This window comes from Solea senegalensis, linkage group LG2, assembly GCF_019176455.1.
Source record: "Solea senegalensis isolate Sse05_10M linkage group LG2, IFAPA_SoseM_1, whole genome shotgun sequence".
Taxonomy (NCBI): domain Eukaryota; kingdom Metazoa; phylum Chordata; class Actinopteri; order Pleuronectiformes; family Soleidae; genus Solea; species Solea senegalensis.
Window position 1 is genome coordinate 13,469,250 of NC_058022.1, and position 27,290 is coordinate 13,496,539.

At 41.4% G+C, this 27,290-nt stretch overlaps 1 protein-coding gene across 1 annotated transcript in view; it reads left to right on the top strand.

Moving 5' to 3' along the window:
* LOC122764218 (receptor tyrosine-protein kinase erbB-4-like) overlaps nt 1-27,290 on the top strand; it is a 232,370-nt gene that overhangs the window by 87,356 nt on the left and 117,724 nt on the right. The window contains exon 2 of the mRNA XM_044018520.1: nt 23,721-23,872. Coding sequence (XP_043874455.1) covers nt 23,721-23,872 — 152 coding nt within the window. The remainder of the gene's footprint in view (nt 1-23,720; nt 23,873-27,290) is intronic.

A 27,290-nucleotide genomic window follows, 5' to 3' on the forward strand; every position in this document is an offset into this window, starting at 1 on the left:
TTTTGTGAATGGAAGTTAAACAGGGCTGTTTTCTAAGGAGACGTCAATCACACAGATATCGGACATTTTGGCTCCACACTTTACCTCACGGGTCACACGGTGGTGTAGTGGTTAGCACTCTCGCCTTGCAGCGAGAAGACCCGGGTTCGAGCCCCGGTTGGAACAAGGGCCTTTCTGCATGGAGTTTGCATGTTCTCCCCGTGTGTGCGTGGGTTCTCTCCGGGTTCTCCGGCTTCCTCCCACAGTCCAAAAACATGAAATGTGGGGATTAGGTAAATTGGACACTCTAAATTGACCGTAGGAGTGAGTGTGAGAGTGAATGGTTGTTTGTCTCTAGTTGTGTGTGGCCCTGCGATGGACTGGCGAACTGTCCAGGGTGTACCCCGCCTATCGCCCGATGTAGCTGAGATTGGCACAGCACCTCCCGTGACCCTCTGGTGGAGGATAAAGCGGTTAGATGATGACTGACTGACTGACTTTACCTCACAGTTGTATCGGAATATTTGATAACTCTGGATAATCATATTACAGTTGGTGTTTCATTGTCTTGGACCAGTTGTAATAAAAGGGGAGGCTGATGTCACAGGCAAGCACAATGTGAAGATTGTTCAACTTTCCCAAAACCCATTAGTGGAAAGTGTTTTTCATTGGGTATTCACAAGCTCTCATTTGACCATGAATGATGTACTGTACCTACCAGGGTTTACTTTAGAAGGTGTGATTGTGGGAAGCTTCACTTTCTGCTTAGTTTAATGACAGATAAACAGAGTTCAGTGAAGTTTCCATTATGTTTATTTTTTGATGCCACTCAAATGTACCACTCAAATATATCCAGCCAAAAATCCATCTACTGGACTCAACTCATTCCCTGATCACTGCCCCCCCCGGCCCAATTTTCACATTGTGATGGCAGCTGGAATACAACAACCCTGACTGGGACACTGCCGGGTTCAAGGCTGACCAGTTGGCCATTCGTTTTGATATCCAGCCACAGCACCTGAAACTAGAGCCTTTGTTTAGTACGGCATGCATTTGTCTACATGCACAGTTGTGATGGCTGGTCTGACTGAACCAAATAAAGATGTGAGACAGGAGATGTCTTGCAGAGGGCACACTGAAAAATGGCAGTCTATCATCTTCAAAGGCATTCCTCAGAGATAGGGAGGAGAGAAGAGTTGAGGGAGGAGAATTCTGTGTCGGTAACATATCCTCCCTTATTGGCTAAAAGAACAGCAGATGGTGTGAAAGTGTGTGTGTGAGAGAAAGAGAGAGAGCATATAGGTGTGTGTATTCTTTATCAGAAAGAATCTAAGAAAGAAAGGTTAAATGATCAATTTTTCCTGTTTTTTTTTTTTTCTGGTAACTTAAATGATCCACGCCAAAATGAAACCACCACCATTCCCCAGTTCTTGTAGAGATGCCTGTTCTATGGCTACCTTCAGCTCTCCTTAAATTTCCTTGTCTGTGTTTTCCCTGCTGACATCCAGCAATATAAAAACACGTACAGCCACACATTGCCCGAAGGGAATGCTGAGTAAAGACCACTGAATACCAGAACAATAGGGACAGTTTTGTCACCTCGAGGCCCACAAGTCGACGAGGGAAATGTTTCTTTTTGGAGTCAAAGCCAGGCGGGGGGAAGTGGGGGTTGGTGGGGGATGAATGTGACTGTTATACACAACATGGTCTGTGCCTCTATCTCAATTACCATGGGCAGTTCATTGTGTTTGGGTGGCATCCTGCTGGTTTCTGCATTGCCGTGTCGTGATTGATTTTTGGTTCCTTCGAAGCGTTCAACCGACAGATCGCATGTTTGTTGTGGACATATTTCTCTCCGTTACTCTGTTTTCCGCAACTTCTCCCGCTCTGTGATTCTCACTCAGGCTCAAGTTTTTCACTCTTTAGCGCCCTTTGTCTTCGGTACCTGCTGGTCAGTATTTCTCTTTTTGTATCACTGTTTTCATCGCTGTGTTTGCTCCCTTGCTCCCTCTCTGAGGAGCGGGGCCAGCAGAGTTCATCTCCAGAATAAGAAAACTGTATCTCAACACACAGCAGTTGCTTTTTTGACCAGGGGTGCTCCGATATCTACTCTGCTCTCGAATGTTGGACCTCCACAGGCCAATTAATCTTCGGAATGCACACACACACACACACACAGACACACGCACATCAGTGTGTGTCCTCAAATACACACATGAATGCACTAAAATACACTCTCTCATGCTGCTTCTCCTGCGTCGCTTGCTGGAGCCAGTTGACCTTCACACTGGGAAAACAGGTTACGTGATGGGATCAGTGACCACTGGCGGGCCCTTTCACCCCCAATCTCATCACCTCTACTTACAGTAAGTGGATGAGAGATGCATTGACAAGAAGAGCAATGGTGGATGGGGAAGTGCACTTATCTGAGTGTCCTAGTGGGCTGATGATGTGCAGCTGTTTTGCTGCAGGTGGTCTGTTTGTTTTTGAAAGCCATTTTTAATCACTGAGAGACACATGGAACGAGGGAACTTTTTTCGGTGGAAAGTATTCAACAATTTATTCATTGAATATGTAAAATAAAACATCCGTGATTTCATTCCCCAATATTTGTGGGGTGTGAATTGACTGCTGGTGATACACTTAAGTGAAGGGTCTGAAAATTAAAATCATTTAATAAAGATGCCCCCCGAAACAAACAAACAAACAAAATAATTCTAATAATAAAACTGCCCACTAAGTAAGAGGGTGGAGTGAGCCCATTTGTTCAAATAAAAGTATTGAGTCATAATCCAGCGGAAGTGTCGAATAAAAACTTAAAAGCTAACACACAAATCAGTTTCATTATCAGCAATTAAAACTGTTCAAAACTCTGTTCGCAGAAGACAGGAGACTACGTCATTACAGAGGCGGGAATCCATTGGAAATTGTCTCGTTTGTTTACGCTTCACTTTAACGAAAACGACACATGCTCAGTCCATTCAATCATGTCCTCACCATAACTGTATAATGAGTCTTTCCCTTTAAAGAAATGAGGAAGGGAAATAATGGGAAGACGGCTATGATATCTAGGTAGGAGTAGGAGAAAGCGGTGTGTCTGTACAACCTTAGGGGCTATTTACTCATCCATCTCAAGAAACACAGTAACTCTCTCTCTCTCTGAACAGAGAGCAGACCCCATGCTCATTTTCATGTTGGGTTTAGACTTTGCTTAAAAATACATCAGTCAGCGAGATGAAGGAGAAAGCCTTCAGAGGCGCTGGAAAAGAAGAACCGAACAGGGATTCATTGACAGATTTGCCCTTTACTCCCAGCTGTTACACAAGTTCTCTAAAGAGACTAGTCATAATGGAAACATGGTGTGTGTTTTTCTTTACTTAAATATTTTTCAACACCAACGCTATGCAAGCCTCCCTGCATCCCTCAAACGGCCTGCTTCCTACCCCATGTTAGTTTCCACTGTATTAGAAAGAAGTTTGGAGTGAAAATAACAACTCCCTGTGGTTGGTTGAAATCCCATTTGCAAAGTGAGCTGCGGTACACGGGATCAAGTGATGCTGCTAGACAAAGAAAAGTGAAAGCAGGGCAGGAACAGTAAGGTTACAGATAAATCTAATTAGATGGAGAGATGGGCAGTAATAGAAGCGAGAGAGGGGGAGTGAAAGAAACGGAGAGCGAGGACACTGGAGGGGGAGCTGACTCATTCATCACCACATTCTCTACTTTTTTTCTTCCAACTCCATGGGACATGCTTTGATTTCTGTAAACACATTCCAAGTTTGTTGAGTAGATATAATCAAAAATAATTTGAGGGAAGTTTTTTGGGGTTTTTTTTTGTCAGGGACAGAAGGTTGCTTGACAGGCGGTGTGCTCCCTCATCTTCCAAGCCCCCTCCTCCATGCTGGGCTGCTTCCTCTGGCTCCAGAAGGTTACTTTTCGTGGTTAAAAGACCCAAAGCAAGCTTTCAAGTGGTTATGAAATAAAATCTCCCAATGATGACGGAGAAGCTTTGATTCTCAGACCAAAGTACAAGGACATGTTCTCATCTAAGTTTGATTAAACTGAACTTGATGAGGTTGTCTGGTGTGCTGCTGTGGCAGCCTGACCCAGGTCAGTTTGCCCACAGAAGTTCAGGTTGTTAGACAAAAAGAAAAAAGAAAGCAAGCATCCAAATGCTCAGCTTATCTCCCTAAACCAGTGACAGCGTTCAAGAAGAAAAACATTTGATCTGTTGATGACTCATCAAATACAATTGATGTCAAGTGCAACTGTCATGAAAGTATAACCCAGTCCTTCCAGTATATTTAAGGTAACATGAGCAATTAAAGTGTCTGATATGGACTGACATTGTTTACATTGTCATTTAGTAGTCGTTTTAAAAGTTAAATGTTATAAATGCTTAAATAATCATGAGGGAACATTGCTACATACAGCTTTCACTAAATAAATCACTACATCACACACACTGACTGTAGCATCATCTCTGCATCATTGGCCGACAGCTTACTCATATTAGTTGAAGACACTGCACATAGAGTCAATTGGGTTTCCTTTCAAGCTGCACATGTACTGTAACTTTTATTCTCCTGGAACAGACTGAGGCGGCAGAGAAAATCAACACGCCAAACCGTGGGACAGATGTGATTAATTCAGTCAGGCAGTCACCCTGCAGTGGCTGGAGCATGTTCACTTTTGTCGGTCTCACTTGTGCCCACCAATGCCCTTTGCGTATAGTCAGATGAACAGTGATGGAAGTTTGCCTAAGGTCGCCAGTCACTTTTAGTTTGAAAATTGTATGGACAAGGAAATGTCACATTGAAAAAGCAGATAATATTGTCAGGATGAAAAGAAGTGAGTTTTACACACACAAATCACCACGTGCGCAGCAAAGTTGGTCAGAGCTGAGTCGCTCGCGCCGATTTTTGGTTGTCAGCTCATGAATGTTTCTCCTGAGAATGAGCCTACAACAGTGCAGCGCTTACTTTGACTGTGTTTGCAGAGTAAGCTCTTTGTGCGACCAAGCCTCAGACCCAACACAAACATCTGTGCGCTAAGAACAGATGTATGTTCTGCATCGACGCCGTCACATTGCCAGGTTTGAAATTACATTTTGTTTCAAAAACAGAAGCAGGTGGAAACACGAGAGGGAAATTGAGACGCATTATTCTCCGTCCTCCGTCATCGTCAAAATGCAAGCGCTCGTTTGATCTCTCCGAGTGTTATTGTCAACCATACATACTCTGATAGTTACTGAGAGCTGTGTCGACTCTGGCCTGTGCATGTAGCTGAAGCATCACTGCAAATGGGTGTTAATGGGAAGGTGTATTGCTCACGGAGCTCATGCCTCTACAGCTATTTCTCCTCCGGTTTTTTCACTTACTATCATCAAGTGGCATATGGCTGTCAGAGGCGGCTGCCAACTCACAGGCTTTAATTTGAGCTTAACTCTAGGTTGAGAAGGCAGGAAAGTCGTTTTTTTTGTTAAAAACAGAAGGAAATGCCAGGCGTCACCGTAGTAAATAAGGACGAGCTTTGCATGTTAGCTCCTGCGAGTCGTCTCAGCGGAGTGTAAATAAGGAGACAAAGGGGGAGAAAATATCTAATCGTCCTTGAAAAGGATGTGCCACCGTTTTTTAATATCTTCTGCCCTGATGCCCAGAGGTATTGCAGCAGGATGGGAGGAGTGGGGAGGTGTGCATGGTGGAGGTGCGGTCGGTGCCGGGTGATGGGGCATTACTCTCGCGCCATTGACTTCATTATAGTCCCTCTCACATATCCATCCCTCACTCTCTTTAAATGCCCTTGCTAGCCTCTAATTCACTTAATTCCTTGATTATCAATTCTGACAGCATTCGGGCAGAAAGGTCAATACTTTCTGTGGCGTGTGCCTGAACTTTATAACACTGACTCAAAAATGAAGGGACTGGCTTTGTCGAAGGAGTGCCAAGATGGAAACACCATGTATTGCAATCATTCACTACCAGTTGGTTTCATTAAATTTTCACGGTTCACACAATCACAGGCATATATTGCGAGAGAACATACGAAATGGTATGCATGAGCTCACCCAAGGACGGGGGTAAAAACAAGAGCGCGAACACGCCACCGACTATTTCTACACTTGCTACACAACCCTTTGCTCTTTCTCTTTTCCCTCTGACGAGATTAAGGTTGCCATGCCGTGAGTGTACGCGACAGACTCACGAACAAGTGTTTCCCCCCGAGGAGAGGCTATCTAAATGGGAACGCAACATGACAACTTTGCTCAAAACAGCCACATAATAACACCGCGCCCAGTGTCGCACACCGCCAATTGTGTTTGGGAGGCTTTCCACTCTGTGATTCATGCATGTAAAATATACAGGACCGTCGCACTCAGCTCTAAAATCCCTGCATCTGTCGCAGAGTGTCCTTTCGTCCTCTGTAATTGTATGTAGTTCATCCAAAATAATTCTATCTACAGACACATGTGAAGTTGTATGTATGCACAAATTGTCAGTGATGTTTTTTTTTTGTTTTGTTTTAATGTTATCCAAGACCAAATGTGTTTTTGATACTTATTCTAATTTGTCCAGAGCATGTTTTCACTGTAGCTTAGTGGGCAGATAAGATGCTGCAGCAGGGCATCCTGGGTCAGTTTGACATGCAACTCCACTTCAGGTAAAAGTGACTTCTGGCTGTGTCATCTGTGTGAGACGTGTGAGCAATCATACATCTGCACGCTACTGTCTGGAAGGCAAGGACGGCGCTCAGAAAAGCCGCCTCCTTGGGGTGAATGCATGCAGTACTTGTGTGTACATAACGCCTGTGGTTGTGTGTGTGTCGGGGAGAAACAACGCACGCGTGCGCGAGAGAGTGTGAGACTCTGTCTGTTTGCATGTATACATTAGGTATGTGAAGGGTAACAGTCTTACTCTCCCTTGCCACCACACACACACACACACACATGGAATCCTGTGAAAAAATATTAAAAGGCGATCCATTTTACGATACACAAAGTACTACCAAGCCCCTGACAGCTTGCCTGGGATGATTTGGCTGATTTGTCTCAGTAGTTTGGCTTCACATCTTCTCTCAACTGTTTCTTCATCAATCTCATTTAATTAGTTGCTTCAGCCCGGGGAGAAAGCGGCTCACCTGGTCCCCCTTTTCCATGATGGTAATGATGTAGTCCAAACAATAGTTGAAATGAGCTGCATTTTTACAAGTCTGTGCTCATATCAAGAATTACGATTATTCGGAGTATTGCTCTGTTGTGTCACTCCCAGGTAAATGGATAATGTGTCGTACCCACACATTGGCTTTGTGAAAAAAGTACTCATGCACAGCGACGTTCTTAGATCATTGCCATGTGAAATAAATGATACTACCTCATTTGTACACGAGAACAGCCCACGGATCATCAAAAATCATTAAGATTTATTCTCTGCTGACCTTGACTGTCTGTATCAGGTAAAAAAAAAAGTGTTGAATGCTTATACAACAAAAACGACGACTGTCTCTTTCCCTGACGGATACAATCACAAATGCAGAGACCTAATGATTCGGGGGGGAAGTTTCACTTTGGAATAGTTCAGACTGAAATTATATTTTGTGTCATATGTAATTATCTTTGCATAAAGCATGCATTACTTTATAGGAGACAAGTGACATGTTGTTCTGATGCACAATTTAGAGTAAACGCACACATCCTCCTCTCCCATCCCAGGTGCTATGTGCCAGGCACTTCATTAGCCCAGCTCTGCAGATGGACGCTGATGGAAACAGGGTCTTTGAGCTTCATTCTTTGTGACTTGTTCATTAAAATCAAATTATGTGTCAGGATGCATAACATGTACGTGCATTTATAGCTCAACAAGCTTTTTGTCTCCCAGCAAGCCGTGTCTCTGTTTGTCTTACACGGTCTGCCACATTAGTTTTGCTCTTTGTGCTTCTTCTACACACCTGACAGCTTCATTTGTGACCAACTTCCCAAGAAACGTTCCGTTTTACCTTCTTCAGAGCAACTTTGAAACAGGTTTCAACCCTCTCTGCTTCCCCTCATGTCTTATCAGTTAATGGGTAAAATATAGCTGATCCAGTACTTTTAACATTAATGTGTGGGGAATGAAAAAAAATATCTTCAGTTGCAGAGATTTGCTGTTAAGATTCTCTAAGTATGATTAGTTCTGTTTATCACTCTGACTGAATTTTACCAAATAAATATCACCAAACGTAGAACGATGAGGAGAATGATGCCTAACCATGTAAGACTTTCGAGATAACAGAGGTCCTGGAGATATGACTGGCCTACATAGGATATAAGGATGCGACTAGAAATTACTGCGGCAGTCCTTTCAGATTTAGTTCACCTGGGACTGGTTTTATAAGAGTCATTTTGTCTTCATGTGCCTGTTGGACTGTCACACTTTTCACGTTGAAGTGATACATAAACACACACTGGCTAACGGAGAATGTATGTATGTATGAATGAATGAATGAATGAATGAATGAATGAATGAATAAATGAATGTGCTCCTTTTGAACGTCCACGCGATGCTGTGACCTGGCATCTCAACATCATGTGACGCCCATCGCACAACATGCTACGGCAGTTGTGAGCCAAATTCAGACATCTGGACTCATGTATTCAGAATATGAACTGTTTTAAAACTCAAAATGACCAGCGGACTGTTCCTCATCGTCATGTGCGTAATAAAAGCCACCGTTAACATGTGGAGTGAGTGCAAGCACCAGCTTAGTGGGGCTATTGTTTTTAAACTTTACTACCTGTAGTGAGCTCCGTGCAATGATGTAGGCGACAGGCAAACTTGCGTGAGCAAACGGGGAAGAACAAACTTACCTTCGGGGAGACCAAGAGGCATGTCATGAGGTGAGCAGGCCTCAATCTCAGTTACGTGAGGTATTTGTTATGGCGTCGTTTTGTTTTCCACTTTTACTTTCATTACTGAATTAATAACTATTAGTTAGTTGTTGTTTTTCTTCATTTTCTTTACACTGTAAATATTAGCACAGTTTCAATGTCCCCCACAGAGATTTGTTTTTTTTTACTAAAACAGCTACACAACATAAAACATATATGTATAAAACTAAAAACCTTGTAAAAACATTCCACGTACTGCACATGCCACACTTGTGGTATTGTGGAGGGTTAAGACTTTCTGTGCTGACAACCAGGCTGTGGTTAACCATCCGATGCATTTACAGCAAGTGTTCATTGGTTATTGGTTATTAACCTTTGCAGGTTCCCTGAATGTGTGTCTGCAATTATTGAATGAGAGGATGCAATGAGCTGGTTTATAACCAACAGACAAAAAACAAAAATAGTGCCTTGGCCTTAACACCCAGCTCTGTAGTCTTTTACACTCACACAAATCAATCACTTTCAGTTTAAGACATCGTTAGTTTTAACATCAGCTGTCTCCAGCATGGCTGCCACAACAGTAGACAGCGGTACATAGATGTAATTGTATTTGATTCCAGCTGCACCTCTGCCTTTATTGAATCAGCCAACACCACCTAGTTAGAATCAATACCAATGTTATCACAGGGCCCCAGGTGAGCAAGATATAAAGAGAAAATCAGTTGTGACAACACCTCTTCAATCATCAATAGAGTTGTCTCCTCTTCATTTCTTGCCATTGACTAACATATTGAATGCTGATGAGGGAGAGAATTGATCTTCTCCCTCACTCACACTCACTGAGGTGACTTTACATGGGGAGTGAGCAAAAGGCAATCAGAGGAAATGGGTGATAGAACGAGAGTAGGAAACAAAGAGGAGGAGAGGTGCAACAGAATTACACGGTCCAAAGTGGAGTAGAGTTGTATAATCGAGTTGCCTCTAATTTGTGTCATCTGGGGAATTTGAAATAATCAAGAAGAAAGACGACTGACTGCAGCTCGGGTAAAACGCCTCCAAAAACCAGTGTGGGATTAGCACAGCACTAAAGAGGATGCAGGTGTTGGAAAAGTGGTTTAGCAACTTTTATTTATGTGATGTGTCACATCTGCAGGTTGCTGTCAGTGTTTATGGCTCTTATACTCAGCTGTGGCTATTTATCCGCCTTGCATTATAAATAATGTATAAATAACATGAAACCATTTGCACTGAAAGTGTAGAAGTCATCGGTAGTCTGCGGAGTGACTTAACTATGTCACTAATGTAAATAAAATCCATAATAAAATCCGAGTGTGTGAAAGTGTACATCTGGCTGTAAGCTGTTTGTTGACAGGTTCGCCATAAATAATGAATATTATTCTAGCTTCAGGGGTTATTGAAACATTTAAATTGCACATTGAGCACTACATATTTTTTTTTATGTATATATATATATATATACACAAGGGTGAGGCTGTGTGTTTTTGTGTTCAATAATCTAAATCTACATTCCCTACATATATTTCACAACTTGTATTGCAATTCAAATGTTCGCCTCTACAGTATAGATTATAATTTATTATTATATTATCCCACCCTTCTGTGAAAGGAATACATTATGTTGTGAAGTTGGATGAAACATCCTCTTAGAGGAAGGGAGTTGCTTTGGTGCCATTTTTAACATTTTCATATAGTCATGAATGTTTGTGTGGCACTTGGCACGCCCGGCGATCACTCCTCGCACACAATGGGCATACACCTCGGGCACATTGACGAGTGTGAGGCAAAACAATCTGCCAAATTCATCGTCGTGTGTGATGAATGACGCAGAGCATTTCAAAATCAATCGGGATTTAAACATGTTTTAGGGCGTCACCAGCTTTATGGAGAGTCCATTTCAAGGAGACGACGTTTTTATTTTCTCTGCTCTCCTTGCACCTTGATATTCATATCCTCGCCTTACACAAAAAATCCAAACAGGGAATCATGGGTGTTGTCAGCCAGCAGGAAAGTTAGACCATCAAAGATAATTGCATGCTAATGTTCAATAAGCCTTGTAAGTCACTGAAGATAATTGTCGCTGCCAAACAGCCTTGCCAAGGGAAAGCACACCTAATCCCTTGGCTGTGGCCGAGGAAAATTAAAACTAAGCTCCTCTGGCCAGCCACTTCCAGTGTGATGGAAGAAACAATTACACAACAGGCCACTGGAGCACAATTAATAAATAACCGAAGAGCTTCCCACATGTACGCATTCTAACAAAGATGCATCTCCCCATTAGCTGTAAAAAAAAAATGAAAAAAAATACACACAATTGTATGAAAGCAGTGAAAGAAGTGAGCTGTTTGTTCCGGTTCACTGGATGATGGCGGTTATGCAGGAGGAGCTTGTTGTTCCAGGGATCCAAAATATTCATCATGGTCACCCAACTGCTCTGCTGTGGGCTCCGATGACATGGTGATCTGGTCATTTTACAGATGCTCTGTATACATGGCTACAGAGCATCTGGACATGTGTACATTACCATGAGTATTAAATTAAAATACTCTGCTTGGAACAGTGTTCTACAAAAAAAAAAAAAAAAATTAAAAATTAAGAATCAGTTTAAACCCAGCTTGAAAAAAACATCAGTACAAAACCTCCAGCCTCCAGATTATATATACATACATACATGTATACATGAACTCACCTTTTAAACAAAACAAACTATGCGACCTAATCAAAAAATATCTCTATTAGTTACAGAATTTGAACCTAATAATCGATTGAATATTATTTGTAGGTAAACCAGACATTTTAAAGAGAGATTTACCATGTTTGATACATTTTTATGAATCAAAATCAAAATTTATGAATGTTTTCCAATAAATGTTATGTGATAACATTTGTATTTGAGACTAAACTGAATGTCTTTCTCTCCACCTCCATTCCCAATCTGAGGTAGTAGTAGAAGTAGTAGTAGAAGTATTGTTCTGTGTGTCACGTCATGTTAATGCAGATTATACACACTAGCTGTGTAATATTTAATTGACCTAAAAAAAAAAATGTATATCTTAAAATGGAAGTCTGTAATTCTTCTTCAAGTGGGGCCAGTGTAAAGAGTTGCCAGTGAACATTTAGTCATGAAAATGGACATCATGGCACAATACATCCTGCAATCCCATGGATTTGGACACATTTCTTGGTGGGATGGTGGATTCAGATCTGTTAATTGGCAGGATAATATTTTGACACAGTTTACTCTCATTTGGACACTTAAAACCCAGCTTGGAAATAGACATGGAGGCAGCATTTTTTGATGTAATCTTTTTTGGACCAGTAAGCACTGACACTTTGTTTTCCCACACAATAATAAATAAAGTAATATCAACAGGATATTATGAAGCAAGAGGTATAATCATGGCAGGAAATTGAACAAGTACATGGAGAGGCAAGCAGACTGAGACTGTTTTGTTGTCAAACCAGGGAATAAAATGGAACCAAAAAAAAGAAACAACATACATATATATATATACATATTTATATACATATAGAGATATACAGATATATCTCTCTATATATGTTTTGCTGTTAACTGGATAGTGTATAGGCACAACATTGTCAATATCTAAACAAGGTTTGTCAGTGCCAACATAACCATAAGCAAACATAAACATCCCTATTGAAATTGTCACAGTATAAACATAATTGCAAACTTACAAAATGTGTAAGTTAACTGCACCCACATTTAATTAGGAAAAAAAAAAAATCAATTTAAACATTATGCATAAACATTACTTGCATGCTGTGATTCTTTTCTCCCTTGATTTCATGCGTAACTACGGTGACATGAAACAGAGCGCTGATTTTCTATTTTCATTGCGTTTCCTAGTTGCAAAAAAAAATATACTATAAACAATGAACAGCAATAGGGAAGATTAAATCCAGGGATTTCTTTGCTTCTACTGATGAAAAAGTGTAACTGTTACTTTTGCTAGTTGAGCCGTGAGCTATGTGCGTATGAGTGATGAATTAGAAATCGAATGTGAGTGTCTCCTTCATTATTTTCAAAAGTTGTTTCTTCCCATCCAGACCAAAATACAGCCCTGGAGTTCTGCAACTCAAAGTGGGTCAGCACACTTTCCAGTGTTCCCCCGTTTTAGGAACACTGGAATAGTGTTGACAGCAGGCGTAACACAGCAGAAGTGCTTTAAATAAGAGGTTAAAGAATAAGAATAATGCGAATGCAGCCACAGAACCTGTGACGTGAGCGTGTGTGCAAAAATACACAATGGAAATGATTTTACTTCACAGTTTTACTACTTGTCTCATATGTCACACAGCAGCACATGCTGTTCCTGTTTCAGAGTAAGAGCACTTTCCAAATGTTTTATTGTGAAAGATGGGTTGCACAGATCGACGTGCGGCTTCATACTGAAAAGCTCTGGCATTTAGTTTTGAGTACAGAGGAGTATTTAGAATATCTCAAAGTATGTTTTACAATTTTCCAAAGGCAGAGCCGATGCACAACACAGCAGAAGCTCTACAGCAGCACTGTGGGCAGGTGAGAAGGAGACACTAACCCGATGTGAATGACAGACGTGTGAGACACGGCAGATCATCGTTGCTGTTGTCAGGCACTGCACACACATTCAGGGTGAAAGCGGCCTAAGGATGCTGCTGCTGCTGCTGCTGCTGCTGCTGCTGCGTTGCTAATGGACTGCTCACACTATGCCTGCTTGTTGTTTTGACATTTTGCAATCACAACGTGGATGCAGTTTGTTTTGTGAGGGAATCTCCTTTTGCTGGAACTAGAGCTTTGCTTACTCTGCTGGTGTGAATGTGTGACTATACAGTATACATCTTTTGAGTGAGTGAGTGAGTGAGTGAGGTAACCTCTTTTCATGTCCTCCCTTTTTACTTCTATTTTTTCCTACACACTGTAAACACGATTTACTATAAATACACACAGATCGCTCCATTTTGCCTGACCACTGCAGCTCTGTGCTGCCTAATTTATGGCTGAGTCTCATATCTTATTACAAGATGTATTTGCTCTCTCCTCTAATAAGAACATAGATTACAGGCAACCCCACATTCACTATCTGCTCCCAGCTGATTGCATGGCCTCCCTGTGTGTTAGCTTCTATCTTTTTAAGCATCAGCACCTGGCTATTTACATTCATCCACTAAGCTTTAAAACAAATTATAATCGATCGTGGGCCGTGATGAAACGGGTGGTCCGGCTGCAAATTTAATGGAATGCAAGGTGACAAGGACAACGTGATCACAAGCAAGCTCCTCTCCGGGTGAGCACAGCAATAAAGAAGCTCGCTAACGTGGATGTCTAATACATATGTCATCCGACATGTACCAGGACGTTTTCGATTTAAATCTGACCAGAGATCCATGCTGCACGACTCCAGGTGACACAATGTAGGAACTTTTGGTTTTCGGGTGCAAGCCACAAAAAGAACGACAAAATTCAACTTTACAGCAATTTACACCACCCAGCTGAAGCAACACATTTACACCGGTGGAACTATTGATTGAGTGCATATCATGGCAGAGACAGCACAAAAATCGAAGAGGGTTAAGGAGAGTGATAGAATAAGAGGCTGGACACGGGAGAATATTGGTCCTCGCTGGCGTTTGAGCGTCGAGGGGTACTCGACTGAGGGCGACCTGGGTTCTGTTAGCGCTGGACTAGTATGTGTAAATTGTTTGCTTGTCATCTATATCTAGTGCGTTTGAGCTTGCTGTGCGTCAGGCCATGTTATTAAAGTAATCTCCACCTCTCATAAATAACAATCAAGTGATTCAAACAATAATGCGTACAACGAGCGATAGGTCATAGAAGCCAGGTTGAAAACAAACACAAGCTATTCAAACTAAAGCACACTCATACTTATGCTGTTTTTTAGGGAGTTTAGAATTAGTTTTTCTATACGTTGAAAATTCCCCCAAAAAAATTTATTTGTTTTATTTATTTTTTTATTTTCACTTTGTATAATTGTAGATCGAGTTGTTGTACTTAGGGATATCATTTGCAGAGGTTACGGTCTAATGTAAGTCTTAAGAAAGTATCACCAAACCTGTACTTGTCCTCATACACTCAAAATTGTATAAACATCAGATTGGCATTTAAAATATTTTAAAACAAAAATGTTTTTGAGGCTTTCAAGTTTTTAACAACAGGTGCTGGAATATATATCCAACAAAACCTTAAGTGAGTAATTTGATGTAGCTTGGCAGGCCTCACTAACTGCAATATAAAACATATTCAGACTTAAAAAAAAAAACTTAATATCCCATCGTAAACTCTAAATTTTGCAATCGAAGGCAACAAAGTTTCCTTAGGCCACGGTGCTGTAAGGTGGCCTTGAGTTTTATTACTGTTATTACCAGTGAGTAACACTAATGCTGACATAAATACCTCCACCAGTGTCTTCTTGTCATTTTGATGTTTTACACGTAAACATTCAGCTGCTTGTGAGTATGTCTCAGTGGTTTAATGGAATAAATGATCTTACCATGCTGATCACTTCACACATGGCTGTTGTATGTAGCAATTGGGCCCTCGAATGACAAATCATGGCACTTTCTGATAGGCTGCGTAAACGCTTGATTGTGTTTGTTTGTTGTAATTTTAAATAAACGGGGGCATCACGATTTCTTTCCCCCTCGTCCTCATAATTTTTTTTTTGTGCATGTTAGGGTGCGTCATAAATATGAATTATCCACACTTTTGTCCAATCCGGTTTGCATAGACCTGTAGACATCAGTGTCTCCAAAAGTCTAATAACACCAGAAAAAAGTTGCTAGATTTGTTGCTAGTGCCTTTTTTTTAAAAAGAGTCGCCACAGGGGTAAGAATACTCACTACACATTATATAGCGAGTATTCAGATTATTCAGACCCCTTTAGCCTCGCTAAATTGGCAAAATGGTAATTCTGGTAATCTGAAATAGGCACTTCTTGCAGGGAAAGTTTTTCCCTGGGTAATTTTGGTTTTTCAAAATCCCGGGTAAGTGAGAAAAGTTCCTGTGGTAGGTTGTTGTGGTGAAGGTAAGACCAAGCTATTCTCACTGCACCCTCACTGTAATTACTTTAGACACTGTGATGGGCTTCTAGGCTGTATATTTTGAACTTTTCTTTTAGGTTTTTTATGCCATGCCTTCTGGAGACACCTTCCTGAAATCTGTTTTTCCTTGTGATTACTGCTGTTTGTGTTAGAAAAAAGCTGGGGTACTATGTATAAGCACCATTTTAAGTTGCAGACAAGTGACGTTGCAGTCTCTCCCTCTGTCTTTCCTGTTCAGTGACCACGTAGATGTGTGTGGCATTCTTGATAAGGTTGTGTTTTCTGTCCCACTTGTGGGTCCAAATGACTTTTCTCCTGATTTGTGCATTCGTTGAGTTTGGTTTTGCAGATTTACGTCCGTTATGTACATTCTAACGTTGCATTATGCAGGATAAACAAAATGTTTATGTGCTTGAGAAATAACAGGGTTTTCTAATCACAACTTTACTACTGCATTGATTAGAAATACTACATGGATCATTGGAGAGTAGCTCGGTATAGTGTGCTGTAGCTCTAAAGTTATCTTTTTTTTATCTATTTATTTTCTGTTGATGCTATTGAGACTGCTGAGCTCTCTCCTGCCTCCTGAGCTGTCTGCTCCCAAACATTGCAAAGGAAGACTGCAGGGTTAATCTGTTAATAGCTGAATAATCAGCGCACACAAAGAAATGTATATTATTGAAAGCACATAAACGGTAAACAAAGGGATACACATGCATGCAAGTCTGTCTTCCACTTGTGGAAAGCACCACGTCCACGAGCCTGCTGAGAAAATCATTTCCCAAGCAAGTGAGCGAGGCGATTCCATCACAGTGTTGAGGAAAAAAAGCCTCTTTTTTTTTTAATGGGGAAAAATGGGAGGCAGGGGAAGAGTTAGCAGTAGCAGCCAGGATAATTGATGACAACTGTATGGGTATGAGATTAAGATTCATGGATAGGACCACACATGGGGGCTGAACAGTGTTATGAGCTGGAGGCATGAAGGATATGAGGCAACACTTTGAATGGCCTGCTAACTTAATTGATAGAGTGTCCTCCCAGATATGGCATAACAAAGAAAAACCATCAGCACAGATTTCACTCACTCCTATGGAGGCTAGAATAGTGTCCAGCGACAGCGAGGCAGCGAATGCGATGGAAATGGGGGAAAACAAAGTGGTGGAAGCCCAGAGGCAAGAGGAGCAGGTGAGCATGTGGAAGGTCAGTGATTCTAATCCCAGACAGGCTCGAAAAAGGCTTGTCTAGTTGGAGAGTAACAATGTCCCACTCCTCAACAACTGTCCTTGTGGAGCCTCTCTGCAGTTTGTGTAACACACAGCTGCCCCAGTGGATTTGTTCAATGGCCAAAAGTAGAGGATGTTACTCCTGAATGTGACTCTACATGTTGAGGGGGAAACTGAAGTGGTGTGACTTTGACTTTGATCGCTTTATGATGCTCATTGGTGATAAATAGCACCAAAGGAGAGCAGCTAACACACGACATCATGATTTTCGGATTCACCCTTAAATATCTGACCTACTGACGTGATTGTGCGCTATACTGTAGGGGGAAAGAGGTTGTTTTAAGAAGGAAGTCATGCACAAAATTGTGAATGAAAAATCAAATTGAGGGGAGATTTCAAAATTGGGGTCAAAACTGGCAGGAGACCAAAAGAGACAGGTAGAAGCGAAAATGTTAATGGTCTTAAGCCCATGTGAAATATTTTAGCATAAATGAGCCTGTGCTATTTATATTTCCATAGACTTTCTTAAAAAAGAAATGACTCATTTGTTAGAGGTCTGACCTTTGGGCATTGCGTTTTACATTTTCTTCTCACCTTTGTTCTGTGTGATGTTGCTTTATAAAATAAAATAAAAAAACACTGCATAAACAGAGGCTGGCAGTGCCATAGTAATATTTAATGTAAACCAATAGGCAACTCACTGTTAACATTATTGTTTGTGAATATTGTGGCCACAAACAAATGATTTTCTGCTTGTTAGTGTATATTTCATCTTAAGGACGCAACTTCGAATTTGAGCTGAGAGAGGGCAACTCCAGTCTCCTCTCGTCTGAAGAATGATGACATAAACAGTACTGGATGGTTCCATACTTCTTTTGGAAATATTGGTATAATTTAAAAACACTGTCGACTGCCCAGTTCATAATAAACTAAATCTCAACTGATCACCCCCTGAGGTCCACGGAAGTTTGTCAACCTGTTCACAAATACAGAAAAGCTCAATGCCTCTGCAGAGATGCACATGCACCAAGTTTTCTCCCCCTTTCACACACACCACTGACACTGTCACACACACATTTGCACCATTTATGGATGTGAGCGGTTAATCTGACCCCATTGCTCAGCCTGTCTACTGCTTCTCTTTAGCAGACCATGGGGATTTGAGTAACCTCAGGGGTTTACTGTTTCTACCATTAGCACACAAAGAGCCCTGTTAGCAACAAGTCTCAGAGTAAAAAAAAGAAGACAAAAGAAACTCAATGAAACCTCTCTGATATGAAATATAGTAATCACAGCTACAGCGTCAGATGTGCTGATAAACACACACTTGACTTGGTCTAACGGTGGCTTTCTTTCTTCAGCCCAACACACACACACACACACACACAATTGCACTCCACCCACTTACTTGTTAATGAAGGCTCTGGGAAGAAAGTATGAAGGTGCTTTCAGTGCTATTTACTTTTGAAATGCACCATAAATTGCATGCATCTTATTGTCAGCATCTCTCTGAACCTGTTTCATTTTGCCCTCCAGTGGTTGATGCATAATTGGAATAATGGCGGGATATCAGCAGCTGGTGGTCATGCGCTCATGCTCAAAGACAATGTCCTAAGTTAATTGCTGTGTGTATATTTTCAATATTTGTAAGGCACTTCATTTCTACCTCTGTACGACTTTGTCATTAATATTTCTCACCACCGCCTTGAAGGTAAAATGTGAAACTGATTTGACCAGCACCTATCACAGGACCCAGTTTATGCTCAGTAATTCTCCCAGAGAGGAACTGCATGACTCAGGTTTGTGTCCTCATTATTATATATTAACAAAACATCATCACTAAATCACTATCTGTTCATTTCCCATCAAAGCAAAAACACAGCCAACTTTAATCAAGTAAAGCAGTTCATTTTTAAAACCCTAACGTTAACTTAAAAACAAGACTCAGAGATGAGGATCTTCCTCATTAGGACCAGACTATGATGCATGCTGGTCATAAATATGGCAGATATAGCAGATAGTCAGTTACACTCCTCTAAGGAGCATACAGTCCATGCTTATCTCTGGTTTATGTTGCACGAATGGACTCGGGGTATATCTACTCCTCCCAGATAAGATGCTAGTCCATGGCAGAGTATTGCCCCCTGCTGCCCCCTACTGCCTCCTTTCATGCTGAGTGGTAAGCGGAGAGGATGTAGATACCATTTTTCATGTCTTTGGTATGAAGCAGCCGGTGTTTAAACCACCAACCTCCCACCCCAGAGGTGACCACTCTAACAATGTTTGTGTTCACACCAGAAACATGTCCTAAAGAGGTAAGAAGAACAAGCACGCACTCATAAATACACACACACACCTTTCCACAAGTCTTTGCGAGGTCTAAAAGGCTTTTCACTAGATCTGTTGTCGGCTGCACCTATTTATTGACCGGAGACAAGTTTAGATACAGAAGTGGTGAGAGATATTAAATGGACAGGCTGCAGCCTTCATACTTGTACTGGCTGTTGAAGTGACACATTCTAGTATTCTCAGACGCCACCTGGGCAAGTGGGTTTTAAAGGAAGGAAAATGTGCACCTTTTAAAGGCAACAGTAACTGTGAGGAACACTGGCAACACACACACACACACACACACACACAGACAGGGGCAAGAATATAACATGCATAAGTTCACAGTTATTAATGTCAGTACTACAGCCCGAAACACCCAATCTGTACCAGATTGTGACCTAGTATTCACTGATCCTGACCAACTGATTCTGTAATTTTCATTTTATAATGAGGCAACAAAAAAAATCTGTTCCCAATTGCATCTTGTTTGCTAGCTGTTTATAGCTGGGCAGATAGCTCTTTTTTTTCTGAGCTTGATTTGCGAAAAAATAATGGGCCCATTGCACATCAGCCATTTTGACAGGTCATGGTAGGAAATTCACAAGTGTAATCATCGAATTAATGATGGCCGAGGTCCATTTAGCTTCTGTGCATGCTGGTTCACTGTGACACTGTGCTAATTTGCATGAAGTGAACAGAGCCATTGTTAATTTGATATGTAGCACCCATGCTTTTTCGGTTAAATGTGCCAAAACGGCTGCTGAGCAAAGGAACCACTGTGAGACAAAGCTGTACAGTAACGGCGCAGCCCGCACCCGTGCGCCACGCATCAGCGACATTTAATATAAGATGCACGCAATCAGCCTCTATAAATACAGTGGCTGCTGTAGGCCATCGTCAGTGGAAAACTCTGACAAGGTGTTGCGGCTGTGTGGACCCGCAAGGGCACGAATGCTAATTTCTGATGGAACATATGGAGACAGCAACAGCATTGTTGGTAGGTGACCAGCTCAGAGGATAGTGAGGAGGTTAGCGTTACTGGACCGTGGCATCATCACAAACACTCATCTGGTTATTGTTTCTGATGCATATTAAGCTGCTCAGCAGATGGACAATAATCTGTGCAATGATTACCATGAAAAGCAGTGGCTTGTAACTCACACTTAACCACCGAAGCTCATTTGAGGGACATTAGGGGACAAAGGACATCTCTGGCTTCAGATGTGATGGACAGATGTGTGCCTGGCAGAAAATTCACTCTGTGTACAAGACAGTGTTTCCGTTTAACTTCTACATGTTCCTTCTGTTTACTCAAGCCACGTTAGTCAGGCTCAGCTATTGACAGTGTTTACTTATGGAAGTGACATTTGCAACTTTATTTGATTCAGTCAGTGACTGGCTATTGGGATGACCTTTTGTCGGCTTCCCTTTGTAGCAACCTATAAACATCAGAGACTTGCCAGCTTTATAGGCATTCAATAATTGCACCAGGCACCGTTGATGAAGTTGTTGTGTACAGAACGCATGAAATGAATGGGGGCAAGGAAGAGACACCACAGCAGTGCAGTGCAGTGTAATCCATCCATCCGTCCATTTGATTGCCATGAATATTCATTGTCTATGCCCCAATAGTTTTGAAAGGATAGAACAAGGGTACTCACAAGTTCATTATACACAAGCATTAAGGAAAAAAAAAAATATTGGTAGATTTCCCTTCAGACTATATTATTTGATGCAGATGTAAATTTTTCACCCGTTGGCTCATAATCTTTTCCTTAATTATGTGTATTGAAAAATCCTCATTCATTAATCCATCAATTCTTTACTCACACAGCCAAGTCACTAAAAAATATGGGTATACAGTAGTAAATCTCATTGGTGTTTTAAGTGTAGAAAGGAGGGAAATCCATCAAACATAATGTAAATTCTCTTCAGCCACATGTTTTACACAATAAAAATTCCTACATTCCAACATCATGCACTGTGTTAAACAGTTGACAAGCCAGTGTCTTCTAGCATGTTCTTCTGGGTAGGTAGGTCACACTGATATGAAGAGCAGACGCTGCACTTTATAAAACCTTTATTGTGATATATAGGCTCAGATGAAACATATTGAGCACAATGGATTGGACTGTGCAGCAAGAGGGAGAAAACACATCCTGAGGGCTTTTATTTACACCTAGCCTACATTCATGCGCACAAACACACAGACATATCACTCGTAGGATAATAGTGCCAAGCATTCAACACTTTACACTTTACACTATATATGCACTCCACACAGCACCAGATGGTTCTGTTGTGGTTCACTTGGCACTCAGCACCATCTCAGTCTCATGCAGAGCTATAGGAATTCAACGTTTTATTATAAATCACACACGGGGAAAACACATACAGTTTCCAAAAGTCTGTGGGCTTACTGAAGGCATGCTTGGGGAACCAAATAGGTATAAAAAAAAAAAAATTTAACTACACATCACATGCCACAATGGCCTTTTGCTCTGATCTCAGCACCCTGCCTCAAGGGTGCAATAATAGTTTATTGCACCTATCCTCACTTTATGAGCCCCTCTACCATCCATCCCGGTTCCCTCAAGCCCACGCTAACTGTTATTGAAAACACCCTGGTCTGTCATATATCATTCCTGAGCAGCACGTTATGCTATGTTCAGTCTAGCTAATCACCAACATCCATACAAGTATTGTCTAGGTCACATTGGAATAATTCCACTTATCTCATATCTACTTAGATGTGGAAGTGTTTGGACACAATCCCATTTGTCTCTTCAGCCTGTATTGCCTTGAGGCTGAACTCGCCTTCTATGTATCTGCGGTGTAACGACAGAAGGTAATAGGAAAAGGAATTGAACAATTTTGCCACCAAGTACCTGTGCGAGGAAAAAGGGGTAAATGAGTTTGGCCTAGTTTATGGGTTGCCGAAAGTGCAAACACTTAGAATGAACTGAGGAAATTATAAGCTTTAAATAGGTAAGAAAAGTATAGGGTAGGATCTGCACAGAACACTGAATTAAAATGAAAAGTGTCATTAAAGACCTTTCAGTGTGAAGGTGTTCAGAGAGAGGTAACTGTTCACGGGAGACGTTGTGACAAGTCCCTGGCCTCCCTGTTACACTGTTGGCTCTCTGGTCATTATGAGGGTGCAGGTGGGAGAAGCCAAACGACAATGGCAATACAGACTAAACTAAATGACACTATAATACTTCAAAGATGCAAATATTCATATTCTACGATTTGCATGGCCCAAAGTGTCACAAAAAAGGGACACAGAAGAGACATAGAAGACACAAATATCTGTAATTCTAATTGAATTTGTGAATTTTACTTACATGCTTCTACATTTTGATAGCACCGTAAAAAGCAACAATACAATTTAGAGTATTTATAGATAAGTCAATTCATTTGGAACAAGTCTGCAGTAAAAAATAATTCAAAACAAATAATGGCCATACATCTGGTAAGGCTGCAGCACAGGAAAATTATCAAATATACAATTTTTTCCGTTTTGGCTGTGTTTGCTGACTATTTATATGCACAGCCTGCAAAGTACTTGACTGGAATTTAAAGGGTTCTTTTGATTTGGTCCTATGTATACACTGTATATGAAGAATATGTCTACCTGCAGAAACAAATGATGAGCCCCATGCAATCTTGAGTTAGCGCCTAATCTTTGTATTTGCCACAGAGGCCTATGCTTCATGTGACTCCAGGCAGCTGCAGCTGCAGCACACCGGGTGTGTGGTTTGTGTCATCATGGGGGGGTGAGAGGTTTGTGATGGGTGGAAAAATCACCATTTAATCACTTGTCACGTGAACAGCCCACCAAGCTGCTAAAGAGCTTTGGTCTGACCTGAGGGTCCTGAGGGTCATGTGACACTGGGTTAGGATGCGATCAGATCCATTGGCTCTCTAGCCTTACATGACCTGGGCAGTTAAGCAGGTGTCTATGGACCGACGTGACCGGTGCATTCTCGGAATTGTATTGCTGCACAGTTTTTGACACATTGAAACACAAAGCGACATTTTTCTTCTTCGATGAAATTGTTGAGAAATATGAGCACGGTGACCTACACTGTGGCATTCACGGTCAGTGCTCAAGCTGTTTTTAATGCAAAACTGTTGACCCTGTTAGTCTTTGAAAACTGCCGGTGCTTAATCATGTGTGTGACTGTCTCACTCTACAGCTACAGCTGTATTAATTCCGTCCCTGTTTCTTATTTTCCTAGTATGTGCTGGTACAGAGAACAAACTGAGCACACTGTCGGACCTGGAGCAGCAATATCGCACCCTGAGGAAATACTATGAGAACTGTGAAGTCGTAATGGGCAACCTTGAGATCACGAGCATCGACCGCAGTCGGGACCTCACCTTTCTCAGGGTAAGAACTAAATGTGTGAAAAGTTTGGTGTGGATTAAGTTTGAGACATGTATCTTTGACTTATAAGTTTTCTCGTTAATTACTGATTAACGTTTTTCCAGTGCAGTTTGGACTTACTTAACCTTGTCGTGTGTCTAGAAGGATTTTGTACAAAGCCTACCAGTGGCAGTTACTGTAATTTCTTCAATAGGTTTGGCGTTAGATCAACTATATATCAGTAATAGTCCAGAATTGGTAAAAGGTTCAATGTAAACTTGAGGACTGTAATCGCCATCTTCACATTAAACCTTGTGACCTGGATAAAGTGTTAGATGCAGTATAAAGAGCGGTGATAAAAGGACGGCAATGTAGAGAAATTTGCTGGGAGAAGAATATGTTTCTTGGTGAAAGCAGCTACTGCTCTTGACCTTTGTTGGCCCCTCTCTTCTCAAGAGCTCACCCTAGACACTGCACTCTGCACAGTGAATGCCATCTGACTCCAATTGATTTCAGTCTATCTAGGGGGCTGAGTAGTTTCCCCTGGTGTTGCGCTACAATGCTGACTGTGTTAATAGGCAGGAATTGCTGTGAGAATGAACTGTGCCATAATGTGACTTTACAGAAACGGCAGTCCCCCAACCAGGCATAGCTTAGTTTTCATATTTTGCTCTTTCCAGTGATCACTTCACGTTAATATTGCGAAAGGATTGATTTACATCAGTTAAAACTAATAGGGTTGGACATCTTGTTGATTTAGTCTGCTTGGACAAAAAAAAAAAGAAAAAGAAAAGAAAATCAAGATCGATCAAGGCTGCAAAACAAAGCACAGTCATTAAGTGTTCTACATTCCACAGAACAATACTGATGACTGCCCCCCACACACACACCTCCTGTCTCACAAATTAAAACCAAGATGATATTGAGTAAGAGGGAGCATTAGACTCCGGCTGAGGTAATATGCCCTGCAGACTTAGATTAAAATAGATGGTATAATGTGGAGAGATGTATTTCTAAACTAAGCGTGATGGTTGTAACTACACAGAACCTGTATCTGTATTTTGAAACAACAAAGACACATTCACTGTTACTCCTGTTTATTGTTATTTGTACAAGCAATCTTGCACATAAGTGGTATTGGCAATTTGAGGTGAAAGGTTCTTTTCAGCGCAATTTCCTTTTTAGCTGCATACCTCTATACACCACCAGTCAGTTACAGAGTGGCTCCCTGTCGTGTCGGCGTGCTAGGTTGCTCCACCTCTCTGTGGCTGGCAATTAACATGGGTTAATTGAAGATGCTAATTAAGAACACAGGGTGCCAAACAGCAGGGGAGCAAGAGGGCAGGCCAATGTGTGTATTTTTAGGGAATAATATTATTATTATGATAACACACATTAATAACATGTTTCCTTAGGGAAGGAAAAAAAAAATCACCTTGAGACAGAGAAGAGGGAAAGGAGTGAAGAAAAGACTATTGTGTAGCAGCTTACCATACCAGCTGTCTCTACGCGGTGATTGAAAGTGATGCCTATGCATTGGCGCCGTCGTTTCAAGATAGCCAGGAGATTGATGGCTGCCTCCCCAAACCCCTCAAACAACCTCAGCAGTAAATAGAGTCCATCTTCCAAACTGCCTCAACGACCAATGAATCAATGCTTGCACAGTGATTAATAACAGCATTTGTGCACTGAGGTTTATCCCTTCTCTCACATATTCACATTCAAAACAAAACCCCACCAGTGAGCCTCGCCATCAGTGTTTACGTCGTCTGTGTTTAAATCACTCTTAAATCCATATTCCCATTCCTCTGAATCTTATTATAAGCAGAACATGCATTTGCATCTTGAGTGCATGCAAATCAACAAAATGAAATGACAGGTTATCCTCAGCTCAGCACAGTGTCTAGTGTGATGGCTTCTTTTAATCGAATGGGACGCAGAGGATCGCAAAGATGCGCTTTAGCGTCTCTCTTTTCCCCTCATATCACTTTCTCGCGTACGCTCATAAACAGATCTGTGATTATGAAATATTAATTTTCCGTCTCCTATCTTCCCAGTCTCAGAAGGAGCTCAGAGTCACCGTCAGATCGTATTGTTTGTCTTGTCATTTCTAACCATTAGTAAACGTGAATCCCTCCAAGTTGAAATATTAGATATTTTTAACAGACCTTGAGTTATTGGGTGTAAGAATAATTGTTAGAATGTAGGTTTATCAAGACTTTATTATCAGATTGTGTCACCAGCACACATTAAAATAAATCACCTGTCCTTCTTAGTTTTAAATGGAACTTACTTTGTTATCATTGTCACTTGTGACATTCATTCATTCATTTATTGTCTACTGCTTTATCCTCCTATGTGAGGGTCGTGGGGGCCACTGGGGCCAATCCCAGTGGACAGAGGGCGCCCTGGACAGGTCGCCAGTCCATCGCAGGGTCAACACACAGAGATGAAACAACCAAGTTTACTTAAATTCACACCTACGATCAATGTGCTCCCATGGGCATGCAGACTCCCTTTAAACAAGGTCACAAACCTTTGCTTTACCAAACAGTGTAAAGACTGCATGCAGTGTTTAAGACAGATTCCACTGAACTGTAAAGCCATTTGTATTTTATGATGCCCTGAATTAATGTTTGTGTAAAAAAAAAAAAAAGAGAGTAGCTGTTGTTTTAAGTTATTTGGCTCAGTTGCCATGTAATGGGGATGGTGGTCTGTTAACATGGCTCCAAATGACTCATTTGTGAAATATTTACTTGACCCTGCACTTGTTGGAACCCCTGCTGTCACTGTGATGTGTACCAGACCAACACCAGTGTTACTGCACTAGTGAACAGGAAAACATGGAATACATGTGACTAGAGGTGCCTGGTTACCGATGTTAATAAGAGCGCAGGCAGCCAAGATGTATTCAACTCTTTATTTTAATATGTTTTTCTGTACAATAGTACAGTAGTTAGATAGAACCACTGAAAATGGGGGTGTGCAGTATCTCATTGAACGGCAAGTACAAGCATTTTTAAGCGAACATGTTGGGCCAAGGGAAAGCGAGAATGCAATATGTCTTATGTGAGCTGTTTCTCTATACTGCATTGGTAACATTAACCTTAGGCAGAGATCAGATGTGTGTTATCCTGCTGTATCGTCACTACTGCTAGAGAGGGTGAAAACACAATATGAGATTGTGCTGCAAGGTCAGCAGCAACACAAAGGTTAAATGGAGGGAGATGTTTTGATTAAAAGAAAAAAAAAAGTCGTTTTGGTCCTTTTGTGTGACAACGGCAACAACTTATAAACACAATGAGAAGGTTATCGTGGTGTTTGCATGTTCTCCCCGTGCTCACGTGGGTTTTCAGGGGTTAACCGGGAACTCTAAACTGACTGTAGGTGTGAGTGTGAGAGAACGTGGTGGTTCGTCTCTGTGTGTTTGCCCCGCGATGAA